Source organism: Lynx rufus, unplaced genomic scaffold, assembly GCF_022079265.1.
Source record: "Lynx rufus isolate CCGP_SWC_20201006 ecotype Redwood Valley unplaced genomic scaffold, mLynRuf1.p SCAF_23, whole genome shotgun sequence".
Classification (NCBI taxonomy): Eukaryota; Metazoa; Chordata; class Mammalia; order Carnivora; family Felidae; genus Lynx; species Lynx rufus.
In genome coordinates this window covers 2596252-2623483 of record NW_025814838.1, presented here as the reverse complement: position 1 = coordinate 2623483, position 27232 = coordinate 2596252, and the positions used below count along the sequence as shown (strand labels likewise).

At 44.8% G+C, this 27232-nt stretch overlaps 1 protein-coding gene, 1 long non-coding RNA gene and 1 other non-coding gene across 10 annotated transcripts in view; 1 reads left to right on the top strand and 2 right to left on the bottom strand.

Annotated features, from left to right (window-relative positions):
* Window positions 1–27232, bottom strand: part of XPO6 (exportin 6) — a 102474-nt gene that overhangs the window by 41335 nt on the left and 33907 nt on the right. For 4 of the 8 annotated variants that reach the window (XM_047087410.1, XM_047087408.1, XM_047087407.1 and 1 more), the window contains exons 4-8: window positions 26542–26739; window positions 21330–21489; window positions 19292–19387; window positions 8976–9429; window positions 5539–5665 (exon numbers count right to left, since the gene is read on the bottom strand). In XM_047087410.1, the coding sequence (XP_046943366.1) occupies window positions 5539–5665; window positions 8976–9429; window positions 19292–19387; window positions 21330–21489; window positions 26542–26739 (1035 nt within the window). Of the gene's footprint in view, window positions 1–5538; window positions 5666–8975; window positions 9430–16117; window positions 17248–19291; window positions 19388–21329; window positions 21490–26541; window positions 26740–27232 lie in introns of those variants that run through there. The other 4 variants (XM_047087409.1, XM_047087414.1, XM_047087413.1 and 1 more) reach the window with 2 other exon arrangements.
* Window positions 14918–15109, bottom strand: LOC124518088 (U2 spliceosomal RNA). Its single transcript, XR_006963621.1, has one exon. It is a non-coding gene; the product is annotated as a U2 spliceosomal RNA (small nuclear RNA).
* On the top strand, window positions 21489–22852 carry LOC124517818 (uncharacterized). The gene is made up of 2 exons (XR_006963575.1): window positions 21489–21564; window positions 22116–22852. It is a non-coding gene; the product is annotated as an uncharacterized LOC124517818 (long non-coding RNA).

The window sequence follows — 27232 nt, the reverse complement described above, 5'->3', positions numbered from 1 at the left end:
TCATCCCATTCAAATCTGTTTTAGAGAAAAAGAAATTGAGATCCAGGAACATGATTTATTCAAACCAGGTCCCTTTACCACCCCCCTCCCACCCCAGTAAATGCTCCTTCTACATATCATTAGGAAACCAGAAGTAAGTTTCGATGGTTCTGAAGGTGACAAGTTTACATATTTGAAAGTTAGAAAAGTAACATCTGCAGTCTTCCTACATAACAGACTGAAAATTAGCTTAAGTCTGACTCTCAGGCATGATCTCATCTGCAGAAGGAGGGGTGTCCAATGGGCTAAGAGCAACCTCTAACCAGGTGTTGACAAAGACAAAGTGAGGAGAGAAGAACAAGTCTCCGTAGGATCTAGTGCCTGACTCATTGTGCTCTGATTCCTCAAGAGCCTTGAGATTCTATTTCATGTAAACTCCAGGCACTACATTCTCCAACGTCTAGTCCTTCTCACGCATATTCAATTTCAACTTGTGACCCCCCCCCCCAATCCCTTCTCTATCCACTGAATTTCTTGCTACCTATAAGAGCTCTTTGGTTTTGTGATTGCTTCACTGAAGCAATGTTGGGTGGCAGGATCAGATAGGGAAAGAACTAAGACCATCATCTTCTTGGATCAGTTTCCTTCCATCTCGGATCCACAAGGAAATCCAGAGGCTTAAAAGGGCATGTGTGGGATTTGCCCATTGGGTGGTAGCAGGAGATGGGAGTTCTGTACGCAGTCTGAGACAGAAAGCTAACTTTTTCCGGGGCAGACTGGGGCAGAGTCCAACCTCACAACTCACAGGGTTGCCTTGGAACTGACAATCAGGACCTGACAGGGCCATCCTCTGAAAAGAAAATGACCATTTCCTGTCTCCACTTCATCCTTTGCAAAATCCAGGATGTCCATGACATGAAGTGAACCAGAAGAATAAGCACAGAAAACAATAAGCCACGTGGAAATAATATAAGTAGCCTGTAGACAGGCACTCAATTTGCACAGCCAGGAGATGGGAGTCTTCCCTGGCTTCAGCTTGCTGAGCTCCCTGTGAGTCAATCACTCAGTTGGCCTTCCTAGGTTTAAAAACACCCATGTTCTCCTCCACAGAACATAGCTGATCAGGAAGTACTTTTGGGGGGCGCCTGGGTGGCTCAGTCGCTTAAGCGTCAGACTTCAGCTCAGGTCATGATCTCAGTCTGTGAGTTCGAGCCCCGCGTCGGGCTCTGTACTGACAGCTCAGAGCCTGGAGCCTGCTTCAGATTCTGTGTTTCCCTCTCTCTCTGCCCCTCCCCTGCTTGTGCTGTCTTTCTCTCAAAAATAAATTAAAACATATTAGAAAAGAAAAGAAAAGAAAAGAAAAGAAAAGAAAAGAAAAGAAAAGAAAAGAAAAGAAAAGAAAGGAGAAGAGAAGAGAAGAGAAGAGAAGAGAAGAGAAGAGAAAAGAAAAGAAAAGAAAAGAAAAGAAAAGAAAAGAAAAGAAAAGAAAAGAAAAGAAAAGAAAAACCAAGGCTCCAAAGCAAAGTCACCTGCGCAAGATGAAAAGATCAGGAACAGAAAGAGAACCAGAATGTGGAACTTCAGACTCCTGGCGTAGAGCCCCGTTCCCCGGTGCCACACCACCCCAGGCACTGTTTTAGGAAAAGGGGGCAGGATGAAAATGCAAGGCCCAGAAGGAACTGCTAAGGATGCAGTAAGAGGACCAGGAAGACAGAAATCAGATGCTCAGAGGGGACACCACAGCGAGGGGAGCAACGCTGGAGGCAAACACCTGCTGAGCACTAGTGGCCAGAAGGGCTGTGGTGGGACACTTCAGTGAAAGAAAAAACGTAGGACAAGAAACAAGAGAGAGGAGATGCTTATAGAAAAATACTAACACCACCTTTGTCTTATTACTATTCCTTCAACACATGATGACCAGTACTAAAATTTCTTATGAAATTTTTTTTAAGTAATCTCTATACTCAACACGGGGCTCGAACTCACGACCCTGAGACCAAGAGTCAGATGCTCCGCCAACTGAGCCAGCCAGGCACCCCTCTGAATTTTAGAAACAAAAGGCAAAAATACTGAGTACACTCATAACCCTCTAGACAAGAGGAAAGAACGTTTTCCAGCTTTGCAGATAATTAAACCATGATAAAGTATGATCACACTGTTAATGACCAGATGAGAACTTAAAACTGTCTCTTGAGGGCACTTCATTTCTTATTCTTAAGTCTTACCCCAAAGAACTCCCCTACTACCGCCAGCTCCTGACCCTGGAGTGCACCCTGCCCATTTACGATAGGCAGCCCAGCCTACAGTAAACTGCACAGAACACCTTCTAGCTTCCTGCCCCTCCGCCCAATGCTCAAATCTGCTTCTTCCTGGACCTCAAAGGACACCGACTCCCATAGTCCAAGAGCCCGCACCCAGAAAGGAAGGGCCTCCAGATGAATGGATAAAGAAGATGTGGTGTGTACACACACACACACACACACACACACACACACACACACACACACAATGGAGTATTACTCGGCAATCAAGAAGAATGAAATCTTGCCATTTGCAACTACTCGGATGGAACTAGAAGGTATTATTATGCTAAGCAAAATTAGAGAAAGACAAACATCATGTGACTTCACTCATATGAGGAATTTAAGACACAAAACAGATGAACATAAGGGAAGGGGAGCAAAAATAATATAAAAACAGGGAGGGGGACAAAACATAAGAGACTCTTAAAAACAGAGAACAAACAGGGTTGCTGGAGGGGTTGCGGGAGCGGGGATGGGCTAAATGGGGAAGGGACATAAGGAAGACACCTGTTGGGATGAGCACTGGGCGTTATACATAGGGGATGAATCACTGGAATCTACTCCTGAAATCATTGTTGCACTATATGCTAACTCGCTTGGATGTAAATTAAAAAATAAACAAATAAATAATTTTTAAAAAATGTTTTTAATGTTTTGAAAGAGAAAAAAAAAGAACGGAAGGAAGGAAGGTCCTCATACAGGAGACCAAGAGAGTACAAGGAAGCTCAGCTGACAGTAACCTCAGGTAAAGGACAAAGAAAGAAGCTTGTTGTCTGCTTCATGACCATATTCATTTCTTTTCCCAGTATATATACATGTAATATATAAACATACAAAACCACCACTTTGATTTCAATGGAAAACCAACCTAAAATTCTAGGCAAAGGACCACAGAAGATGAACAGGGGCAAGACTGTGAAGATGCCCACCACAGTCGATCTCCTTAAATGAAGAAACTGAAATCGAAGGCAATTAAAAAGACTGGTCCAAGGACACAGACCTCATAGAAACAACCAGAGCTTGTTGGGTTCAGGTCCAAAAAAGTAGGCATAAGACATGCATACTTTAAAACTTGTACTTAGCTTTCTTCTATGTCATGTATAAAGGGCAGATATAAAACTTCACAGGCAGAGCAAACTGCAAAACATTTTCATTCCACTTTCCCCAAAACCCCTTCTTTGTGACCCCAGCACTGGCTCCCCATCTCTTTCATTTCTGCTACGCTTATTCTAACGTATCTATTGAATCCTTTCTTCCCGGTCCCCTCCGGGAGGTCTCTGGATCCATCTCGAAACGCTCCTACCCGGAATGCTTCTCTCCCACCCCCTCGCCCTCCCACATCTCATCACCTCTCGCATCCTCTCTTAGGTCTGGTGAACTGAGAGTGCTGTCCTTCCTGCCCTGCACTCATTGGCCCCTCTACCAGACATCCTGATACTTCCTCAACCCTAGTCCTCCTCCACCCCCACCCTCCCTGCACCCAGGAGCGGTTCACCCTCACCCACTGGGGGCGCTTACTTTTATGTGCCAAGTACCCCCCTGAGAAAGGCTAGCTCACACACCAAACCCTCGCTCCAAATCCCCAACCACACACACAACACCCCTCCCAGCCTAGGCCCTTGTCTCTCTTCTACCCTCGTGAAGCTACATCATCGGTGGTTTAAACTTCCACGACACGTAAAATCCACAACTTATAAAATCACATGCCTTCCCTGACCCAGGAACGTCATACCCAGGTTACGCCAACAGAAAGAGCTACACAGGTACACCCAAAAGCATGTATGAGAACGCCCACTGCAAGAGAATTCATGATCACCAAAAACCAAGCAGCTCATCTGCAGTGGGACAGATTTTCAGATAATGACTTACTATAAAGCAATGAAAACAAACTACTGCCACACACACAACACAGGTGAATCTCACAAACATGATGTGGAATGAAAAAGCCAGACAAAACAAATATATACTGGAGACATCCACTGAGAGAAGTTCCACAACAGGCAAAAGGAATCTGGGACGTTAAGGTCAAGATCGGGGTGACGCACGGGAAGTGAAGGGGAAGGCACCCAAGGCGGAGCTGGCAGTAATGTTCCACTTCTTGACGAAGGTGGTGGTTACATGGCTGTGTTCATTTTGGGAAAATTCATCAAGCTGTCCACGCAGGATCTATGCGCTTCTCCGAATGGGTGTGATACTTCAATAGAAAACTTATTTTAAAGACGCTCACAGAAGGATGAGCGCTGAGTAATGTACAGAACTGTTGAATCACTATATTGTACACTTGAAACTCATATAACACTGCATTAATTATACTGGAATTAAAAAATAAATTACACACACACAAATGCACAAGGGAGAAGACATGACAGAAATGTCTAAAACCAGGCTGACGATGACTGCACGAGTCTATAAATCTAGTGAACATCATCGAGCTGTACAATCACGATGGGTGAATTTCATGAGATATATAATTCTACCTCAATAAACCGTTTAAAATATGTATATAAAGAAAAGACACTGGGCCACAAAATGTAAACAAGGCACAAGGACTTTGCTTGTGAGGGTTTATACGCCCAGCTCCTGATACACGAGGAGCTCAAAAAGTATTTGTTGAATGGGAGCAAAAAATCCGATCTGCCAAAACTTAACTCCTCAGAGCTTCAGTATTTATTTTTTTTTAAATATTGCTTTTTTTTTTAACATTTATTTATTTAAGAGAGACAGAGAGACAGAGAGTGAGTGGGGGAGGGGCTGAGAGAGAGACAGGCAGACAAGAGAATCCCAAAGGGCTCAAACCCACAAACCACGAGGATCATGACCTGAACTGAAAAACCAAGAGTCGGACACTTAACCCACCGAACACCCAGGCGCCCCGAGCTTCATTATTTATCATCTCCCTGTAGGAAGTTTTAGTGCCAGTTACAGAAGGAAAGGCCCTAATTTCAGACTATTTCTATCTTTTGCTTCTCCAACAAAACAGTGGTTAAGAACACAGACTCTAGGAGTTCAAACGCCTGGCCCCACCACTTAATTAACTGTATGACCCTGAGCCGGTTACTCTGCGCCTCAGTTTCTTTATCTGGGAAGTGGAGATGACGATAATAACACCCACTTCAAAGGGTCATTAGGAAGGACAAACGTGTTAATCTTCACAAAGCCAACACTATATAAACGTTCGGGAAACAAACTCTTTACCCTGGAAACAACAAAGCGCGCTTTTTCAGGAGGAAAAGGATGAGCGGTGCTGGTGCTTTACCTGATGAAATGTGTACTTGAACAAAAGCGTCAAAAACTCCACCACAGGGAATTGGGAGTAGGACTCGATTCTTCTCAGGTGGACACTCACGAAGAGCCGCAGGAAGTCAGTAAACTTCTCGACATAGCTAAGTAAGACAAGAAGACGAGAAGAGACGATCAGAAACCCAGCCACCTCCTTAGAAGAGAACTCAAATTCAATCCAAATTTCTTTCAGTACAGAACTACACAGATTTAAAACAGCTTTTCAGTTAAAAAGATAAAGGCCTGCAACAATTACCTACAGGTCAGGCAACCCTTCATTCCATTACCACCTGAAACATAGCAGAAAAGCAACTTTAATCCTCAGGCACTCTCTACTAAGACATCTTATAAACTAGGGCCCTCGCGGTTTCTAAGTCCTTCATGTTACAACCGATTCAAGGGAAAGAAAATGATACTAAAAAGTCAAGGGGCAGAGCATGTGCGTCATGTCAATGTGGCAAGTCTGGAAGGCCGGTTGCCTTTGCTAGGAGCCCAAAATATTAACGTGAATGTGCTAAGAACAAAACAAGGCTATACCAAAGGCATGGCATCTGGATAACGTATATGCAGACTTGGAACCTAATGCTCGTTTTCCCTCCCCCCGCCCTCCGGCTCCTGGCACTCAATAAACGTAAGCACATCCCGATCTACTCAGAAAGTGACTGCAAATATAAGGGAGGGGAAGAAGCTGCCCGAGCTGGACAGGCCTCGGGGACAATTCAGTCTGGCGCTTCACTGTACAGACGAGGCCCAGGGAGATCCAGTGACCCGCCCAAGGTCACTGGGCCAGCTCGTGGCAAAATGGGACTACCGACTACCATCCACTCCCACGCCAGTGCTCTTTCCTTTCACAGCACAGTGGCTCCCCAACTCATGTGTATGTACAATATCATTTCCCAGAGGAGTGTGGGTCCCAGCTGCAAGGATAAGAGACTGTTGTTACTAGATACACAGCACATCATCACTCTCACATGTCACAAACTGTCATTTTAAGCCCCTAAATACCAAAAGGTGATTCGAAAATGAGATGGACGTACCTCCAGAGATCACATTGCGGACACCGATAAAGACTTACTTATGGGCCTTAGTCAAAAATTAAATAATGGCTAAAACCAATTCTGAAAGTCCTAACTGCAAAAAGTTTTGTTTTTTTGTTTTTTGTTTTTTAAAGCAAGGATCTATGCAATGATAATGGGGGAGAAAAAGACAACTACGCAGAAGAGCAAAATTGCCCCATAAATAAAATGTCCCACATTGTGCCTGGGACCCAGCACCCTGAGGGCGGCCAACCTGCCTGCCTGACCTCCAAACGGCTAGCTAACACACATGTAAACTTTTTTGCAGTTTAAAACAAAAACAAAAACATTAATCTGCTTGATCAGGAGAATGGCCGTCTCTGTGGATCATGGGACCAAAAACTTGAAACACAGTTAAGGTGTTTGAATCAACTGTTTTTAGAGAGAGTCAGGCGTGAAGAGACTTCTCTCGATGCCTTTGACCACAGATACTCAACAGCAGGGGCTCCTTATTCCTCGTTCTGCTTCTAACGTGACAGTCAGAGCCGTCACCCAGTTTACTGCTCTCTAGGAAGATGCACTCAATTCCCTGCCACCCATGAAATAAAGAGAAGCTTGGGTAAATGTCACGCAATCTCGATTTTATTTCACTCTCCAACCCAAGTTTTTGGGCACACAAACAAGGGCCTTTCGGCAGCTAAAACTATAGATTTTATTTCACCTCATTTTCTTTCCCTCGCCCACCTTCTGGTACAGGTGCTAATGAGCAGTTGAAAGTTAGAAACAGGCAGGAAAGGAGAAGAGAAGCAAAGGCCCTGGGGTAAGTAGCCCCTAAACAACCGAGAATGGACTTAGCTGTTTAGAATTAGTGGTCAGGGGCCCAAGAGCCAGGAAGCAAGCACACAGTATTGTTCATGTCACCTTTCTGCTTCCAGGCACCTCTCAGCTTTCACAGGGCAATAGGAAGCATAGGATTAAAATATAAAACCAAAAGCACAGAAGTTACATGTAACAAAATCAGTACATAGGTAACCCACGACGACATCTCTATGCCATCAGAACGTCAGCCATCGCGAACGTTATGCCTCACGTAAAACTCAAAACAACTGATACCTGATGGTCGGTACGAGCGGCTAGACTTTTTTTTAACATATAAAGTGCAGCCTTTCTTAACCAAAGCTAGAAAGGATATGAAATTGTCTGTTTGCATGCCGATGCCTCTGAATTCATACAGAAAGCTATTATAAAATGAAAAATAAAACCAACATATCACCGTAAGAGATTATGAGCTCTTTTGTGATTATACAAAGAAAATTTCGCACAAAGCTTGTTTACAATGGACCAAACCAAAACAATCTTAGGCATCTATGTTTTTAACTTTAGAAAACCTTAACAAAGTTGCTAAATTAAAAAGCACTAAAATGGTCTGTAAGCACTTGACTTTACATTCTGCTACTTACTCTAAAGAAAAGGAAAATGCCTTAACTCTACCCAGCTTAATAGCAAAAAGCAAGCCAAAGAAAGTGGATTAACATATTAACAACATTTGCTGCCCAGCGCTCTGGAAGACTTTTCTAACTCAATACAATGTATCTGCCTGGAAGTTTCTGAACAGTCAACATGATGCTTTTATATGTAAGTTTCTAATTTTCTCTCTTGCTTTTACACAGCAGTAGCCAGCGTCACATCGATGAAAGCTCTAAGACAGATAAATGACATCATCTGGAGGGAGATACACGAGACCACGCCTCAGGGTACCGTGACAGCGTCATCTGTGTGAGTACTTCAGAAGGAAAAGCGAGGTAATTTTCAGCTCCATTCAAGGGGAGGGTCACAAAGAAACACGGTGTGTGCCACGCTAAGACGTGCCCATATTCCCATCTCTTGCTTTTGATGGAAATGTGCCGTGTGTGTAAAACTCACAGTAACAACGACATGCCTACACGCTGCACGATGTGCACTGGGGGAAAGTCACGGAGTCAAAACTGACAAGCAACGTCAAGTGAAAAGGGGGGATTAGAACTCCTGTACCTCCGCGGCCTCCTCCCACGTTCCTGGCTACGCACGAGCAGCAGACTCGGCTCCTGCGCCACTCAGACCTGCAGGCGAATCGTGAGGACGAAGGGAGGGGGTGGAAGGGAGGACAGGACACAGACGGGGGAAAAGACAACAAACCTGCACAATTCACAGTCACTTTCCAAACGTGGCTCGCTCCCCTCTACCACCCTAGCCCTTCCAGCTAAGCTCAGACTTACTGGTACACACCTACCTGTCCGTTCCTCATCAGGAGCCCCAAATTCTGAAACCAAAGAGGATTACAGACACCATGCGGCACAACACGGTAAACGGTCAAGGCCCCTTCTTAGGGCGCGGCCGGTTCCACACCCGTGTTCATTACCTCTCATCGAGTTCTTCTAGCCTGCTCTTCACCGTGTGGGCATTGTTATCCTTGGTGATTTTCTGCAGGAGGTAGAAAGTCTGCTGGAACATACGCAGTAAATACTCTTCGAATTCCATAGGCACACAGTTCTTGGACATGAGTTCATTGATGCAGGACATGGCCAGGACCCCAAGACGGCCACGCTCCTGACCCAACACACAGTTCTGGCTGCTGCCGTTAACTGATGCCATCTTTCTGGCCCGGATGTCACAGCCAAAGCGCGCAAAGTGGAAGATGGTGGTTAGGAGGGACGGGGTGATGCTGGCAGACAGAGGAATCCAACTGAAGAGATGGGCCAGGCACTCCAAGGCCAGGGAACACATATACTCACTCTCCGCATCAAGGATGGGGATTGGCTGGTTCAACAGTTTGGCTGAACTAGGACTCTGCAGCAGGTTACTCAGTAAGTCACCTGGAAATACACAAAGGTTTTAACAACCACCCTACCAAGTCTCTTACAAACCAATTTAAGTACAACAAAGAGAAAACAGAAAGCCACCTTTCACCAAGCTACACATTAAAGATACCTGTAGAAACGTAAAATAATACCACTCAGGAAACTTTCGTTTGCTTCGGAGAATGCATCTTTCGTTAAAATACATTCTTTGTTCGTATGTAGAGTTCATCACAGTTCTTTTTAAATGAATTAATGTAAATTTCCTCAGTGTTATGTCAACAGATACAACCCACAAAGCTCTTTGAGGACCATGGCGACTTTTAGGAGTAAAGCCATCCTGGGTGGCAGGGTGGGCAAAACGGGTGAAGGGGGTCAAGAAATACAAACTTCCAGTTAGAAGATACAGAAGTCCTGGGGATACAATGTACGGTGGTGACTACGGTTAGTTAACGAGACCACACTGTACATTTGAAAGTTGCTAGGGGAGTGAATTTTAAAAGTTCCCATCATAAGAAAGACAATTTTTTTTTTTTTCAACGTTTATTTATTTTTGGGACAGAGAGAGACAGAGCATGAACGGGGGAGGGACAGAGAGAGAGGGAGACACAGAATCGGAAACAGGCTCCAGGCTCTGAGCCATCAGCCCAGAGCCCGACGCGGGGCTCGAACTCCCGGACCGCGAGATCGTGACCTGGCTGAAGTCGGACGCTTAACCGACTGCGCCACCCAGGCGCCCCAAGAAAGACAATTTTTAATCGTGTGCGCTAATGGATATCAACTCCACTTTCCGCTGCCATCAGTTTGCAATACATACACCATGACGTTGTACCCCTGGAGCTACAGTGTTATAGGTCAATTATATTTCAATTAAATAAGGGGTCCAGAGACTAAAACACTGAGAACTACTGCGCTGCTCGAGGTAAGTCTGTGGACCTGTATCGTCAGCACATCTGGCAGCTTGTCAGAAATATAAATTCTCAGGCCCCGCCCACACATGCTGCTGGGGATCCTGGAGGCGTGTGGTCGAGACACGGGTTTTTACATACTTTCCAAGAAGTGATTCTTGCGCATGCTTAATTTTTTTAGTTTTTTTTTTAAGTTTTTATTTTAATCACCTGGCACTCATCACAAGCGTGCTCCTTAATCCCCGTCACCTATTTCACCCACCCCCCACCTCCCCTCTGGTTACCATCGGTTTGTTCTCTACAGTTAGGAGTCTCTTTCTTAGTTTGTCTCTTTTTCTCCTTTTCTCATTTGCTTTACTTCTTAAATTCCATATATGACTGAAATCATATGGTATTTGTCCTCCTCGGACTTATTTCACATAGCATAATACCTCTAGCTCCATCCATACAGGTCATTGCAAATGGCAAGATGTCATTCTTCTTTGTGTGTGTGTGTGTGTGTGTGTGTGTGTGTGTGTGTGTTTAATGGCTGAACAATATTCTATTGAATAGACATACCACATCTTCTTTATCCATTCATCAACTGATGGGACACTTGGGCTGCTTCCATATCTTGGCTATTACAAATAATGCAGCTATAAACATAGGAGTGCACGTATCCCTCTGAATTGGTGTTTTTGTAATTCATCAGGTAAATACTCAGTAGTGCTGCTGGGTCCTGGAGTAGTTCTTTTTTTAACTTTCTGAGGAACCTCCAACAGGCTTCATTTTTGAGAAGCATGAGACTAACAGAAAGCACGCAAGACGAAATGGGGATTGCAGAAAAAAGGTATCATAATTTTAGAGAAGACGGACATTCAAAGCTATAACAAGAAGAAAACTTTCCTGAAAAAAAGACGTGCATATACAAAATAAAGGGGCTTATTCTGCCTCAAGAAGAAATGATAAAGACTAAGAATCTTAGGAATAAGGAAGGAACGTAGGCAGAAAAAGCACAAGCACAGAAGATAAAACACCACACTCAGACTTCTCCACAGTCACGCAAGAAACCAGACAGCAGTGGTAGAGTACCCACAAGTTCTGAGGCAGAAAATGACTTAACCCAAAGCTCTCCTTTGAGTACGAAGGAAGGGGACATTTTCTCAAACACAAAAACTCAGGTAACATACTGCCCACGGCCTCTTAAGGAGGATTCTGTTCGTGAAACCATGCAAATAAAGCAATAAACAAAAACGCAGAATTAAGGAATGGAGCAGCTGTGGCAAGGGGACTACAGCAAGCTTGAATTAAATATAGAATCAAGACTAAACATATGTAGGAATCACAGAGGGTGTGCTGCCTAACTCCCTCTTCTTTCACAAGCACGTTGTCTCAAAACATATGGGCTAGGATTAAAACATGTAGTAAGAAAATGGTTTTCATAATCTTTTTTTTTTCTTCTTAATCCTAGAGGTGTCTTTTACAAACTAATATTCCTGTGGCAAAACCACCCCAAGGTCAGGAATTCCCTTAGGGTTAATACTTCCCATTCAACTCAGGTAAAACTACAATTTGTTGCTATGAAAAATAAAAACTACGGCACCTGGATGGCTCAGTCAGGAGAGTATGTGACTCTTGACCTTGGGGTCATGAGTTCAAGCCCCGCGTTGGGTAGAGATATTACTTAAAAATAAAATCTTTAAAAAAATTAAAATGTATGATATGATGCCACTTTGTCTTTTTATTTAGCTTAACCTCTCTGTATCTATATAGAGAGAGGCATCTGGAATGACGTTATTTCTGGATGGTGGAATAGTGGCTAAATCTTTACACTGTATTTTGTGCTTTACAGAAACAATTCTCAAACATTTTGATCCCAGAACTTTTTTACACTCTTTAAGAATTATTGAGGGGGCACCTGGGTGGTTCAGTCGGTTAAGCATCCGACTTCGGCTCAGGTCATGATCTCACAGTCCGTGAGTTCGAGCCCCGTGTCGGGCTCTGTACTGTCAGTTCAGAGCCTGGAGCCTGCTACAGATTCTGTGTCTCCTTCTCTCTCTGCCCCTCCCCCCCACTCACACTCTTTCTCTATCAAAAAATGAATAAACGTTAAAAAAACATTAAAAAAAATAAAAAAGAATTATTGAGGATGCAGGGGTGCCTGCGTGGCTCAGTCAGCTAGCTGAGCATCCAACTTTGGCTCAGGTCATGACCTTGTAGTTCGGGAGTTCAAGCCCCGCATCAGGGTCTCTGCTCTCCACACAGAGCCCGCTTTGGATCCTCTGTCCCCCCCCCCTCCCCCGGCCCCCACTCTCTCAAAAATAAATAGGGGCACCTGGGTGGCTCAGTTGGTTAAGCGTCCAACTTTATAGCTCAGGTCATGATCTTGCAGTCTGTGACTTCGAGCCCCTCGTCAGGCTCTGCACTAACAGCTCAGAGCCTGGAGCTTGCTTCAGATTCTCTATCTCCCTCTCTCTCTGCCCCTCCCCTGCTCACTCTCTCTCTCTCTCTAAGAAGATAAACATTAAATTCTTTTTTAAATTTTTTTAAATAAATAAATAAATAAATAAACATTAAAAGAAAAAATTATTGAGGATGCCAAAGAACTTTTATGCGGGTTATTTCTATTGATATTCATCACATAGCATTTAAAACTGACGTTTTCAAATACTGTATTTTAAATATTCATTTAATAATATTAAACCCATTACATGTTAGCATAAAATATTTTTAAGTGATAAAGTGTACTTTGCCATCAAAAAATAAGTGAGAAGAGTAGCACCGTTTGTACATTTTTGGAAATCTCTCTAATGTCTGTCTGGCTTAAAAAAAGATCGCTAGACTCTCTCATCTGCTTCAATCTGTTGCAATATGCTATTTTCACTGAAGTATATGAAAAAAACAGCTTCACAGAGATACACAATTGAAAAAGAAAGCAGCTCTTCGGCGGCCTTTCTGGGTAACTGCAGCTATTCTCCAGTATTAAACTTTCACTTTAAATTTCTTAAAGGTTAACTGCAATGTGGGATCTGATTGAGTTCTATCCAGTATACTCATGAGAGCATGCGTAAAAATGACAAACAACATGGGATGCCCGGGTGGCTCAGGCGCTGGAGCGTGTGACTTCAGCTCAGGTCTGGATCTCACAGTTCGTGAGTTCGAGCCCTGCGCCGAGCTCTCTGTTGTCAGTGCAGGGCCTCTGATTCCCTCTCTTTCTGCACCTCCTCCACTTGCACTCTCTCTCTCAAAAATAAACACTTAAAAAAAATGTCAGTATTTTTATGAACATATATTTGATCTTTGGGACGCCTGAAAGGGCTTGGGGGACTTCCAGGGACCCCCAGACCTACTGAAAACTGCTACCTTAATACTAATGTTGAATGAATACGAACGGATTAATCTTTCTCGGCCTCATCTCCTCTGCCAGCAACATGAGGATTTTGTGATTTATTAATAAGGGGTTTAATTTCTACTGTTAAAAGTAGATTAACAAGTGGGGCACCTCGCTGGCTCAGTCGGTGGAGCATGCAACTCTTTTGATCTCAGGGTCGTGAGCTCAATCAAGCCCCACCTTGGGCAGGGAGCCTATTCAAAAGCAGGCAGATTAAAAATCTGTCCCCTGGCATTTTATCCGGTAGGGTGTTCAGTGGTCTCTGCTCTGAAAGAGCTGCATTTAGTACTAGGTAAGACTCAACATGATCTCAGCTGCCCACACTGATCATCAGAGGACCTGGTTTCAAAGAAGAACGCAAGAAGGATGTTCAAGTACAATCTGGGCATATTTCAGTTTGTTGCTGGATCAATAAGGTTGATTTCTGGAATTGTTGTGGTGGCTGTCCACCTGAGTCATATGTTCAACTTTCTCTCTTTCAAAGATAGTAACTGTTTCTGGTGTCGCTCTTCTCGTCATTCATGGACTGGGGCCATTTATGAAAGATGTTGGTGTTAGAGGAAACCACCACCACCCAACTAGAAGGATTAACGGGGCAAATAATTAACCAGGATCAAATGGACACTTAACCAACAGATACCATCTATGTTCTATTAGACCTGGACATCTTTGGGCCCTTGGACCTTTTAAATCTCTTGAGCATTTTTAATTAGAAATAATTAAATCCTGGCTTTAAAAATTAATCCTGGCTTTAAAAACGAAAGCAAAACAAAAAAGTTGTCTCTCTACGCTTTAGCTCAGAAGAATTTTTCCAGACGAGGATTGCCAAAGGGGGAAAAAGCAAAACAACAACAATAATTATGTAAGAACAGCCACCATTTAATGTGTTATTATTTGCTTAGTGCTGCATTAAGCACTTTATATACATATTCTCATTTCACGCCCACAGCTCTAAGGTAGATATTATTATCTGCATTTACAAAACTGTTAGAATGAGACCCAGATAGATTAAGTGTTTGCCCCGTGTTCCTCAGCTCCTAAGAAGTATAGCTGAAACGGAAACCCAGGTCTGGCCCCTAAGCCTATGCTCCTTCCCAGAAAGCAGACCCACTGGAAGGATCAGGCAGCCAGGCAAAGCGATAAGAAAGCTAATATTCAAATACAGGAAAATATGTATGCTCTAAAGTCCTAATTAAAAGAGCGTGCGCACCAGGGCCACAACTGTAGAAAGACATAAACCCAAGGGCAAATGCTGAATGGGATTATGCAAAATTCTTTAAGTGTGTAAGATGACCTATGATTTTTGCCCCTCAAAACAAGAATCTTTTAAGGTTGTTCTCAATGAAAATGATTTTATTCAACTTTAAACTGATACAAACAGATACTACACTTGATCTTAGCCAAAAGGCTGAGAAGTGATGATTTTATTCGACTTTAAATATTTCAAAGTATTTTAGGAGACTACAAAGAGCTTTTCAAAAACTGTATATTTTTTAATTTTTGTTGCTGTTGTTGTTGTTGATAGAGCAAGCAGGGGAGAGGCAGAGAGGGAGACAGAGGACATGTACTGTCAGCACAGAGCCCAATGAGGGGCTCAAACCCACAAACCACAAGATCGTGACCTGAGCCACCCAGCAGCCCCTCAAAAACTGTATTTTAAACAAAGGGGAAGGAATTACCACAGAACAGACACTGCTTCATGCTGCATTTCCAATGCAAACTTCAGAGAGCCTGACAAGCTACCTATGCAACAGGGTAACATCTTGGTTGTAGAGCCTGTGAACGACCGGCTTCTCTGAATCAGGCCAGGCTCTGGCAGCAATGTGCATCCCTGCCGAGAGGTGCCTGGACGACTCTGGTGCATTTACTCACTTGGAAGTAACCCAGACAGGTCAGGCATTCATGCAAAGATCCCCTGGGCTTTTTTACTTTTTTATTTATTTAAATGTCGTGTTTTCTATTCAGTTCTACGTTTTCTAATCCAGGGTTTCTCGACCTCGGCACTACTGACATTCGGGGCTGGATAATTCGTTATTGCTCTGCGCGTCGTAGGATATCTAGCAACACCCCTGGCTTCCACTCACCAGATGCCAGCAGTACCCTCTCCTCTCTTACGCTAGCCAAAATACTTCTCATGTTGCCAGCCAGATATCCCCTGCAGGGCAAAATCACTCCCCACTGAGAACCAGGGATCTCACTGCAGCCTCAGTCCAGCAAAATGGAGAGAAATTCCAGTCAAGGAGCCCTTAGGCTAAGAAAATGAGATCACAGGAGTTGAGTGACCCTCCCGAGAGACATCTTCCTCTAAGCAGCTTATAAGGGAATACGTGACAAGATTTCCAAGTGCACAAAGATCTGCAATCTGCAAAGCGTGGGAGAAAACAGGAAGGCATAAACTGGTCCCCACCATCTGAGCTCTCTAACGTACCTGCACCCTGGACTCTTGCCACCACTGGTATCCGCACAGACCCACACTGGACAGTACACATCACGCCGATGAAAGGTACGGTCTCAAGTTTTATTGCAGAACAGTGAAAGCTAACTCGGAGCTGCAGTATTTACACCATTTCATTTTGTTCCCCGCTTCCCCCACCCCATCTGTCCAGGCAAAGAGAGGGGAGGACGAGCAGAGGCTCTGAAAGCAGGAGGGCTGAGGCTGCCCGGGCGCAGCAGGAAGCCGCAGCCACAGCCCCAGCGTGTGGAGGGCACGGTCACGTTCCGTCCTCAGAGCACTGCTCCTCCTCTCCTGCTCCTCTCACAGCCCAGGACGGCCGCAGTCCGGGAAGGCGCCCAGCAGATGCGCCCAGCAGATGCGGGGTAGCCGGGGCTCTGAACCAGGGGGAGGGGGAGGCGGAGAGACGTGGGGCGAGCGGCCGAGAGGGCAAACTTCGGCCGAAGACCCTGCGCCGAGGCCGCCCCTGCTCCGCCACTTACTGGTGACGTGATTTCCCCCATGAGCCCCAGTTTCCTCGTTCGTAAACGACAGATGAAACCGTCATCTACTTCACAGGATTCTGGTGTAATGAGGCAAGTTTCAAAGATAAGGCAACAATTTGAGGAACTGTTCTGAGACGCAGACCACAAGCACCCTTCAAAGCTTTTTCTATCTCCCGACCGCCAGAGTAGCCACCGCAGGGACTCGTCCGCGGGCTTTGTTCTTTGAAAATGATCAGACAAAAACGATGTTACCAGAAAGGATGCGGCGGGGGGGAAAAAAACTCCCCACCGCGGAGGGATTCGGGGATTCCGGCCGGGATTGCCGATTAAATAAAGGTGGAGTGGGGTGGGCATAAGAATTATCTGCTTTACTCACTGGGCTCTAAGGTTGCTCAGAATAATTTTTGTCCGTAACAGCAAGTTTATTAGGTCAATAAAGCTCAACAACTTTTTAGAAATTTTACTGCTTAACTTGGTGTCTTAAGTGCACAAAGGCAGTTGGGCAAAACCATCAAAATAAATGTTAATTAAATCCTCAGCATCATCCAAATAATGGAACAAGATCCAACAGCTTCACCTGCAACTGTCAGAGAAAAAGGCATGTCAAATGAACATGCAATCCTGTATTTTTTTAATGTTTTATTTTTGAGAGAGAGAGAGAGAGAGAGAGAGAGAGAGAGCAAGAGAATATGAGCAGGAGAGGGACAGAGAATCCAGAGCAGGCTCTGTGCTGCCAGCAGCGAGCCCAACACGGGGCTCAAACTCACAAACTGTGAGATTGTGTCCTAAGCTGAAGCTGGACGTTCAACTGACTGGACCACCCAGGTGCCCCCTATTTTTTTTTTTAAGGGGAAGTATACCAGCTTGCTTAACTTCCCAGGCTCCAAACAGTCTCCATTTGTTTTGTTCTTTCTCAAATACTAAAATTCAAGACTTCAAAAATGTCTTAATACTGTCTAAGAGGCAATTCTCAAGAAATACACACCACATTTTTAGGTTTTGTTTATATGGAAATGTCAAGTTGGTTCATACTGTATTTTACCTAGCCTCATAAACAAAACTTAGGCAACACAGAAAAGAGGCAAGAATATATTTTTGATTTGTATCATCTGATATTCCCCAACCTGGCCTCCAGGAAAATAAGTCTATCAAAGCATAAACTGAGTTCGCTCAGAACATGTAGCTGAACAAAGCCAACTAAAACATACCACTTTTGGCATTGGAAAATGATCTCAGAAAAACAAGTTTTACTAGAGTAAACTGCTAACTGAAACTGGATGCTAAGCCAGTATTCAACCACCTAAAACCAAATCCAATTCAACAGAACTAATCTTTGCAAGCTACTATTTAAACGAAATGACATATTCTAAGATCAGCTAACCTGCAAGAGATTCCAAAGTGTACCCTCATGAAAGCAAGGCTCTGCCTCATTTGCAGTTTTTCCTTTAATCATCACGTATTGCAAAATTTAAATCTGCTAAGTCATCTCAAATATCCACGTTGAAAATGAAAGTCTGCCACCAAGTACAAATAAAGTTCAAATCCCTGTTGGCTTTTAAAACACTCTAAAGCTCTGTAATAGTGTTTCATCTAAGAAGTCTGACAAGTGGCTAACAGTTTTTAATCCAAGTATGACAAATGGAATTTGGAATAAATTGGTAGACTATGAGCAGTCCTCAAAACGTCATGCTGTATTTTCAGCTCTGCGAGAATTTCAGCTTCCACATACTAACAATAACAGGCTACATGAAACAGCTCGGGCTTAGAGGTGTCTGATTTCAACAGCCTATTTCCTGGGGTAAAGGAGAAAGATGGAGAAATATTTCCCCTCAGCCATACCAACCAACCTTTACAGCAGAGGAAGCAACAATATGCAATTCACAGGATGGACTCTACTTGAAAAGCACCTGTGATCACTTAGTGTAAACACAAGCATTCAGAAACGAAAAGTTTCTGCTCAGACACAATTTCCTCTTTCTATCCTTGAAGTTGCCATTTTTAGGCGAACTGCACTCACTTCTGAAAGACTGATTAATGTAACTGTGGATAATCAGCCTCCAGTAAACCACTTAGTGACACTGTAAATATAGCCATGCTTTATCAAATTATTCTGAACTGATCTAAGTTGATGGTGATGTGATTACTGCACACTGGCCCCATCTTCCCCGAGCCCCGAAGGGAAGAAAGCATTCCACATCCTCTTCTCCCGTGTGTCGTGCCGCCCCCCCACCCCCACCCCCCGGCTTCAGGAAGCCAACCAGCTCCTCGGACCTTGACCCCTGCATAACTGCAAAGCAGACCTTTCAGGCCCACGGGCTCATGCCAACGTGAGCATGAGCAATACAGCCATGAAATCTGAGAAAAAGCAAAAAACAAACCAGGAGGGACAACACAGTTATAAGCTGAAGGGAACGGAAGTAGATGACAGAACATCAAAGGTGCCATTTTTCTGATGGGTAAGGAAGAAACAATGTATGTTGTTCAAAACGTTACATTAAGGAAGTACAAGTACTTACAAAGAACCAAGTAGAGCTACCTACTCAGAAAACGTGGGCAGAGAGGCCAAAAAGTGATGAAGGAAAAATCAGCATCTGTATCTGGCATAGATAAGCAATCGCTACCCCATCGAGCCCCCCAAGTGCATTTAAAAAGAGGAACAGCATACGTGGTGGGCAGACCGTACCACTTTCTCCTGAGGTTGGGGATGGTGGTGGGGTGGCAGCAGTGACACTGTGCTTGTCCCAGACAGTCTCCAAGATACCTAGCGAGGAAGGAGAAATGGAGTTTAAGAGAGAAATGAAGTCTAATCTATGAAAGTCAGATTTAAAAACAGATCTGATCCCTTCGATCAAACGTCAGTATTTAAACCTCCCTCTCCCCACCGTAGGTCCAACTAGACACTCCCGGACACCACCACCTGGATGTCCTAAACTCAATTCATCTTCCCCCACAAACCTGCCACTGCTTCTCTTCCGCCCCTCCCCCAGCCAACAGTGCCACCCACCCATGGAACATGGCTTCCCTCAGGCCTCTGCTCTCCCACCTGGCCTCACCCCCACCTCCATACAAAGGCTGCGCACGCTCAACGGGGTGCTACTCCTTCCACACCAACTTCTGACCTGCTCTCCTCCTGCCAACCCAAGCTGGACCTTTCTACCAGGCTGCTGCCTGTCCATCCCTCAGAGCTCCACCCAGCCGCCATCGTCCCCAGGAAGTCTCGTCTGCTCAGTTCTGCCTGTGAGTAAAACACTAAACTCTACTAAACTCTTAACACACTGGCTTTAGCTGTCTTTCTCCCCAACTCAAGTACCCCTCATTAGAGACAGGGACTGTGTTTTATTCCTCTCTGGACCTCTTTATGGAACCTACTGCATAAGATGATCAGCTGTAAAAGCTTTTGAAAGTACGGTGTTTTCAAAACATTTAATATTATAACATGTATGGGCTTTGAAGTATCCCACTAAGAAGGCCACATAGTGTATGATTTTTTTTTTTTAAACAAAAAGGCCAAATAGGAAAATCCATAGAGATGAACAGATTAGTGGTTGCCAGGGGTTGGAGGGGGAAAGGGCAGTAATGAAAGTGTTCTGGAATTAGATCGCGTGATCGTTGCACAACCTTGTGAATGTATTAAAAACCGAGTTGTGACACCGTCAGATGGTGGATTTGACGCTACGTGAATTAACCCCCAACTGAAAAAATTTTAACGTCTTCACGGCAGGACACAGAGATATCAGACATGATCCTTAACTATAGAAATATAACATCTAGTTGGGGGCATCACTGAACGTGCTCTGAATGAACAAATGCTCTGAGGTGTGGGTCTCCCCTAGGGACGTGGGGAAGGACACGGGGCAAACGACAAGTTTACTTTTGATCGGGCATTCTCAACCGATTTTAAGTGACCACTGCATGCCCAGCACTTTTGTAACACAGACAGAAGAAGCAAGTTCCTAGAGATCCGAGAGGAAGTCTGGGCAGAGGAGCTGCAGATAAAAACTGTTTTTTTTCTTTTTCTTTTTTTTTTTTTTTTGCGCTGCGGCATTCCTTCAAGCAGCAAGCGGGCCCCCGGCGCCTCAAGGGCCCCGAGACTAGGGCTGCACCTGCTCCTCGTACAAGCAAGCGGCAGGGCCCTGGCGAGCCAGCATGCTCCACCCTCGTCCCGCCTTCCTGTCTCGTTGTGCGGTTTGCTTTTGCTTTCTGTTTATTCTTACTCCTCACACACGGTTCCGAGGCTCTGATAAAACAGACAAGATGACGAGCAAAATGCTACTTACAACCACGACCAGGCGCACGGGGTGCGGATGCCACATCTGGTCTCACCTCCCTGAGCGGATTTTGAAATTTCCCCATCCCTCCTCCTCCAACTTCTCCTGATCTTATATTCAAATTATCTTACATGAAGTGCTCGCCACCCACCTTACTGAGAATGCAGCGCTTGGCATTTCAATCACATTCCCATGACCTGATCTCTACCTCATTAACGACAGTGACAGTGAGGACCGATTCATAAAGACAGTAAAAACAAGTAGGTTACGAGCATCTGGGGAGGTCCTACCACGTGCTGGACACGGGGCTCAGTGCTGACGGCACACGCCACCACCACATTCTTTGTTTTTCAACTCGGCCACAGTCACAAGCAAAACTGCTCAAAAGTTCAGAGCACCACCGCCAGTGTCCCTTGCCTCCACCGAACGGCTCACCTGTCAGCAGCCCGAGCACAGTCTGCACCTGGTCCAGCAGCAGCTTCCGCAGCTCCTCCTTCCGAGCCACGCTGAGGTCCTCACGGGGACAAGCCAGCTCTTCTGAAGTCGTCTTCAACATGATCAGCCCGAGGGGGGTTGTCACGGGGGACTGGATCAACTGCAGGGAAGAAGAAGTTCTGAGCAGACTGTCCAGCCGATGGAAGGACGAGGAGGACCACGAAACATTAAACCCGTGAGTCCCTCCATGCGTTTAATTTCACAGGAACGGGCCACGTAAATCAGTGCTTCAGAGTGCATTTCTGTACGTTTTTTACTGATTCAAAGTACGTTCTCGTTTTATTCTAAAGACAAAACTCGAACCATGAACACAATGCTCTTTTACACCTAACACGACAATTTTTCTACATGTCCAGATTCCCAACAAAGCCCTGGTCCCTTTGCCCAGATTCGTGTATTAGCAACAAGGAAATGTGTGTTATCTTTTCAACATTCAGGGGTTAAATCAATGTTACGTTTCTAAGCTTTGCATGCTCCATGCAAGTTCAAGATTAAACACGTGGCAGAACAGAAACATGCATAATGAGGGCTACGGTTATAATTTTGCAAATACCTACATAGAGATTTGAGTTATTTTTCTACCACCTACAATATCCACTACACTGTACTAGTCGCCTTAAGAGACAGAAAGAAAGGTACACCTTCAACAGCATTAACACTATTTATGTCTCTCTAGTCAATTTCTCAAAAATTCAGTGTTACTCACTAATTCAATTTACTTTTTAGTTTCCAGAAATGGCAAAAGCAAGCTGCCACGAAAATTCTGTGCAATTCTATGCTACAATCTATAGAAGAGTACGTACACAATTGAAGGAACACTTGACCATCTTCTTTGATCACAATGAACTTTAAAAATCACTCATTCTCTGATACATATTAAGTTGCTTATTTATTCAGTACACAAAAATCAGAGAAGAGGAGAGCACCAGGAACTGCAGGCGGACAGGATAGAACCCACCTTCTCCGCTTCAAGCAATACAGGGCACCTGCCTTTCCCTTGCAAACAGCTCTCCCCTCTGAAGACTAAGGCAAAGCTCATCCCAAAGAGCAGGAAATTCAGGGAACTGAGGATAAATTCAACTGTCGTTGGGAGCAGCGTGATGTAAGACAAGTGGCAATAAAGGGCATGCTGAAACTGCTCTTATTAAATCAATTATCTTGGACACTGAAACTTCAGATACAGCCTCCACAAGTTTTCTCTTCTTTTTGTCCAAGTTTGGGCTACTTCTAACAACGTAAAAGAAAACGCAGCAGGAGGAACAGGAAATCCCTGAAGCAACTTTTCTTTACTGACCCTTCATAAGTATCTCTTCCCATCCGGAGGCCTGTGGGTTATCAATCTGTACTTTAAAGATTCCCATTACTTCCCCCTCTTTCACTCCCGTCTTTCTCCTCTACCTCTTTCTGTGTCTATTTTCCCCCACAGCCCTCATTCTTACTCTCTCGGCTGGGAATGCTTCGTATTACCGACTCTTCCAATTTGGCAGTAAATTTTTCCTGTAGGTGTGAGATGCTCTGTGCTCCCATAGGGAAAAAAATCCTACGCTATGGAAAATGTATCCAAAGCCCTCCCTTCTCTCATCATTTGGAAAAAGGGGAGACAGGCAAAAAGCCAACTGAAAACGAAAGTTCTTCTTTCCTGAAAGAACAGCCTGATCAGGGGCGCCTGGGTGGCTCAGTCGGTTGAGCGGCCGACTTCGGCTCAGGTCATGATCTCACGGTCCGTGGGTTCGAGCCCCATGTCGGGCTCTGTGCTGACAGCTCAGAGCCTGGAGCCTGTTTCGGATTCGGTGTCTCCCTCTTTCTCTGACCCTCCCCTGTTCATGCTCTCTCTCTCTCTCTGTCTCAAAAATAAACATTTAAAAAAAAAAAAAGAAGAACAGCCTGATCAAATATTTTTCTTCTCACCAGCTCTGTGTCCAAAAAGCTTGTTTGTAAACTAGCATTTCTCTCGACCATCTTCACATATATAATTTAATCTTGTAACATTGGTAATTCTCTGCAATTTACTTTAACAGAAAATAAGCACTTTTAGGTTGAAGATCAAGTTCAGATCCTTTTTTCCCCCCTCAAGTTCAGGCACTTAGTGTGAGCTTCTGAAAAGGCTCAATGATTTTTATCACACCACCCAAACAGAAAAGAAATGGTAATTTTTTTCCTATGCTGCTTACCCCTTAATTACCTGGTGCCAGGCACAATGTGACCACAGGTTGAGCTCAGGAGATTTCAGGAATCTGAAGAACAGACTCTACAAAGCTGTGATATTTGGCCTAGTGTATGGGTGGGAGGTGGAGGGCAGAGTGGGGGCAACAGAGGTCAGTTTCAACTTCAGCTATTTCCTTTTCCAGTGGCCTAGAAAGGGCAAAGCCAGCACAGAGAACTCCAAGTATCCCGCTGGGGCCCCAAATCAACTCCTCTCTGCCTGGTATGGTGGTCACCACAACGATGGCATGAACTGCATAGAGGTCCACCAAACTGTCAGTTAAAAAACAAAACAACAACCACAAAACAATGATGCACCCCAGACAGCAAGCGGACCGTGAGGGAACTGAGCCCGAAAAAAACCTCTTAGAGATGGCTTATTCAAAGGATCGGAGGATGGTGAGGATGGTTCCAGAACTGGGCAGCTCTCTACCTGAAGAAAAGCTTACTTTATTATCACTACCAGACACGTCTGCAGCGGAGCACCATTATTCTTGACGTGGCTTTCACGCCACTGACTGCTTCGTACGGATAAATGAGAAGAAGCAGAGCGTTACTACAAGTGGAAGGATTTGAGAGATCACTTACTCCAATCCTCTCGTTTTACAGAGAAGGAAAAGGAGGCTCCCGGAAGCAGAAGGAGCGGCGAAACCCAGAGATGATTTGTGACAACAGACGCAGACCCCACACCCGCTTGCCCCCTTCGCTGCTCTTTCTGCTATGGGGCGTTCCAAAGTCACAAAGGCTGCATGAGGTAAACGGAGTCATTTTTGAACGGGTGCAAAGAGGGAAGTGGTAGAGAACAGAGGGCAACAACTAGCCTTTCTAAACCTCCCTGAGCACTTCGCCTAAAAAACGCTCTTCCAGACGGTCATTTGTTACCATTAATCATATTTCAAGGGTTGACAGGAAATCTGTTCTCCATCGAAAGTAGTGATCCCAGCCGGGTGGGAACATGGCTCCCCCGACTGCTACCGGCAGGACCGGGGGCCTCCGGCTCACAGTCCACTGCTGCTTCTCACGGGACCTGCCACTAACCGACCCAGGAACGCAGTCTCCCTCCAGGGAGGCCGTGGAGAGTGACCACAACTGTCCGCATCTTGGAGTGAAGGCAAATATACCACAGAGAGCCAGCAAAACCTCTCCCCTCGTGTCCTACCCCTTCGGGCCCGCCGGCCTCCTTGCCATTCTTCAGGGTCCTTGCACCTACTATTCCCTCTCCCTCCAACACTGTTCCCCTAGATACCCACATGGCTCACTCCATCACTTCCACTCAGGCTTCTACTCGAATGGCTGCTCCTCAAAAAAAGCCTTCTCATCACGCCGTCTAGACAACACCCCCGACACTCTCTTTCTCCTTGCCTTGGATTTAATTTTCTTCATAACACTTAGAAGCACCTATAAGTCTATTTGTTTATTGTTTACGGATGTCTCCTCCTTGAGATTATAAGCTCCAGAAGGCAGAGCCATTGTTTTGTTTCATTACCATCTCCCCACACGTTTAGTTAGCGCACGGCTGGTATTCAACAAACAACTTACTGAGTAAATGCATGAATCTCCTTTGCAGTATCAACCCAATAAACCTTTAGATAAATGGAGTCACTACACAAAACAATACTGAATGAAGAATTTCTGTATCACTTTGAGGCAGTCTGAGAGAAGCAATAAGGATGCTCTATTTTTTCTTAGTTGCTAAGAAAGAATTAGTTTCTAATTCTTTGTAACAAGAGCAGACAGAATGTTAGAAAATCCTGAGCCTACAGTCACCGAGACACTAACTTTCAAAGAATTTTATTCTATAAACGATACCTAATGCCCATTTCCTGTATACCCGTGACTACCTCAATAATATGAAAGTGTTTCCAACTCCCGCATAGGATTCAAATGAACAACGGCATCTCCCGCTTGGCTTTTGGGTCCCACCTTTTGCCCTGATGACTTCCAAATCCTGACCTGCACCCCGACCACCTTCCCGAGCCCCAGATCCACAGCTCCCAAAGTCTCAGGTAAAGAAGGAGGGCACAAATATTAAGTGCCTTTTCTGCCAAATTGAATTCCCCATCTTCCACCCCAACTCATTTCCTCTTCCTTCACCCCTGGCCTGGAGAATCTGCTATCTGAGCCAGAAACCGGGAAGGTATTCTAGATCCCGCCCTTGCCTCACCTCCACCACCCAGTCACTAACCACAGCCTCCTGACTGGGTCTCCTAAGTGCCCCGCCTCCACCCGCCAGAGAGGCCCGGGGGCCAGGTCCTCACGGTAGCTCCTATCTTTCCAACAGCAGCGTCAGGGGTCCAGCCTCGCCCCTCTTTGATCCACACCCCATACTGTTCCAGAGTTGTGGCTCCAACACGAAAATGTGGCCCTGTCTTCCCCCCTTCTACACACTTTTCATTAGCTCCCACGGAAGGACTATAGGTTACAAATTGAAGCCCCCTGCAAGAGCAGGGCCCTTCCCGGCCTGGCCCCAGCCCATCAATCTGGTCTCTTACTCCAGCACCCCACCGCCTCACCCAACAACACTAAGGACACCTCAGCTTCTGGGGTCTGCAGGCTGTATGCCACCGTTGCACGCCACACACACTTCCACAGTGTCGGATGATCGTTTGCACAGCTATCTTCTTACTAAAGCGTAACCGTCAAAGGCCTCAGCCATGCACCCCAACACCTGGCACAGGACCTAACAGGCTTTCAGATCTTTGCTGAACAAAATTTCCCATGAGGTTAACAAAGCGACTGGGTTATCCACACCCGCCCCCCGCCCCCGTCCCCGTTCAACAAGCACAAAGGTACATGTCTCAAGAACACGAAGTTGGATAATTCGTCCTACGATGACCTCACTACCACAGTTCCAAAATGCTAATCTGAAAACTCCCCCTCAAGACAAGGAAATAATCACTTCTACAAACAAACAGTTTATGAGATGAAGTTTCCTTAGGTATATCCTTACCTGTAAAATGTTCGTAAAAAAGTCATGGTAGAACATGGGCCAATCTTGACGGCCAATATCAACAATAACTTTGCAGAGCTTGTTCCGGATAAAGTAAGGTAAGGTTTTGTGGTGAGCCAAAAGGAGTTTGGGCAGGCAGCTACGGATTTCCATCTTATCTTGAGATGGGACCCCAAGCCACATTTTATTGATCAGATTCTGAAAAACAAATACACGTCTTCTAAGTGAATCATCTGTACACAACAATAACCGGCTTTCATCCAACGGTTAGCTACATCATCTCAAACAAAAGACCCTGCTTTTAAACAAAGGCTTAGGGCAATTTAGCAACAAGAGCACTAGGAATATTCAAACCCTATAATACAACAATCCCATCCTCAAAAGATCCACTAAATAACTTCACAGAAACAAAAGGCTGCATGTGCAAAAACTTTCTATTACATCACTGTCTCTGATGGCCACCAAAAAATGAAGAAAACAACTTTAATGTTCAACAACAGGAGGACCACTTGGTGAATAATGGTATAACCACTTATATAGGAATATAATATAAAGGCTAAATGGGGGGGGGCAGAATACAAAGAGGCATGAGCAACATGATTATAATTAGGTTAAAAAGAAAAGATATACACAGGAAGACAAAATTTGGAAGAGTTAAAATAAATGAAAATGTTTCTGGCTGGGTAACAGC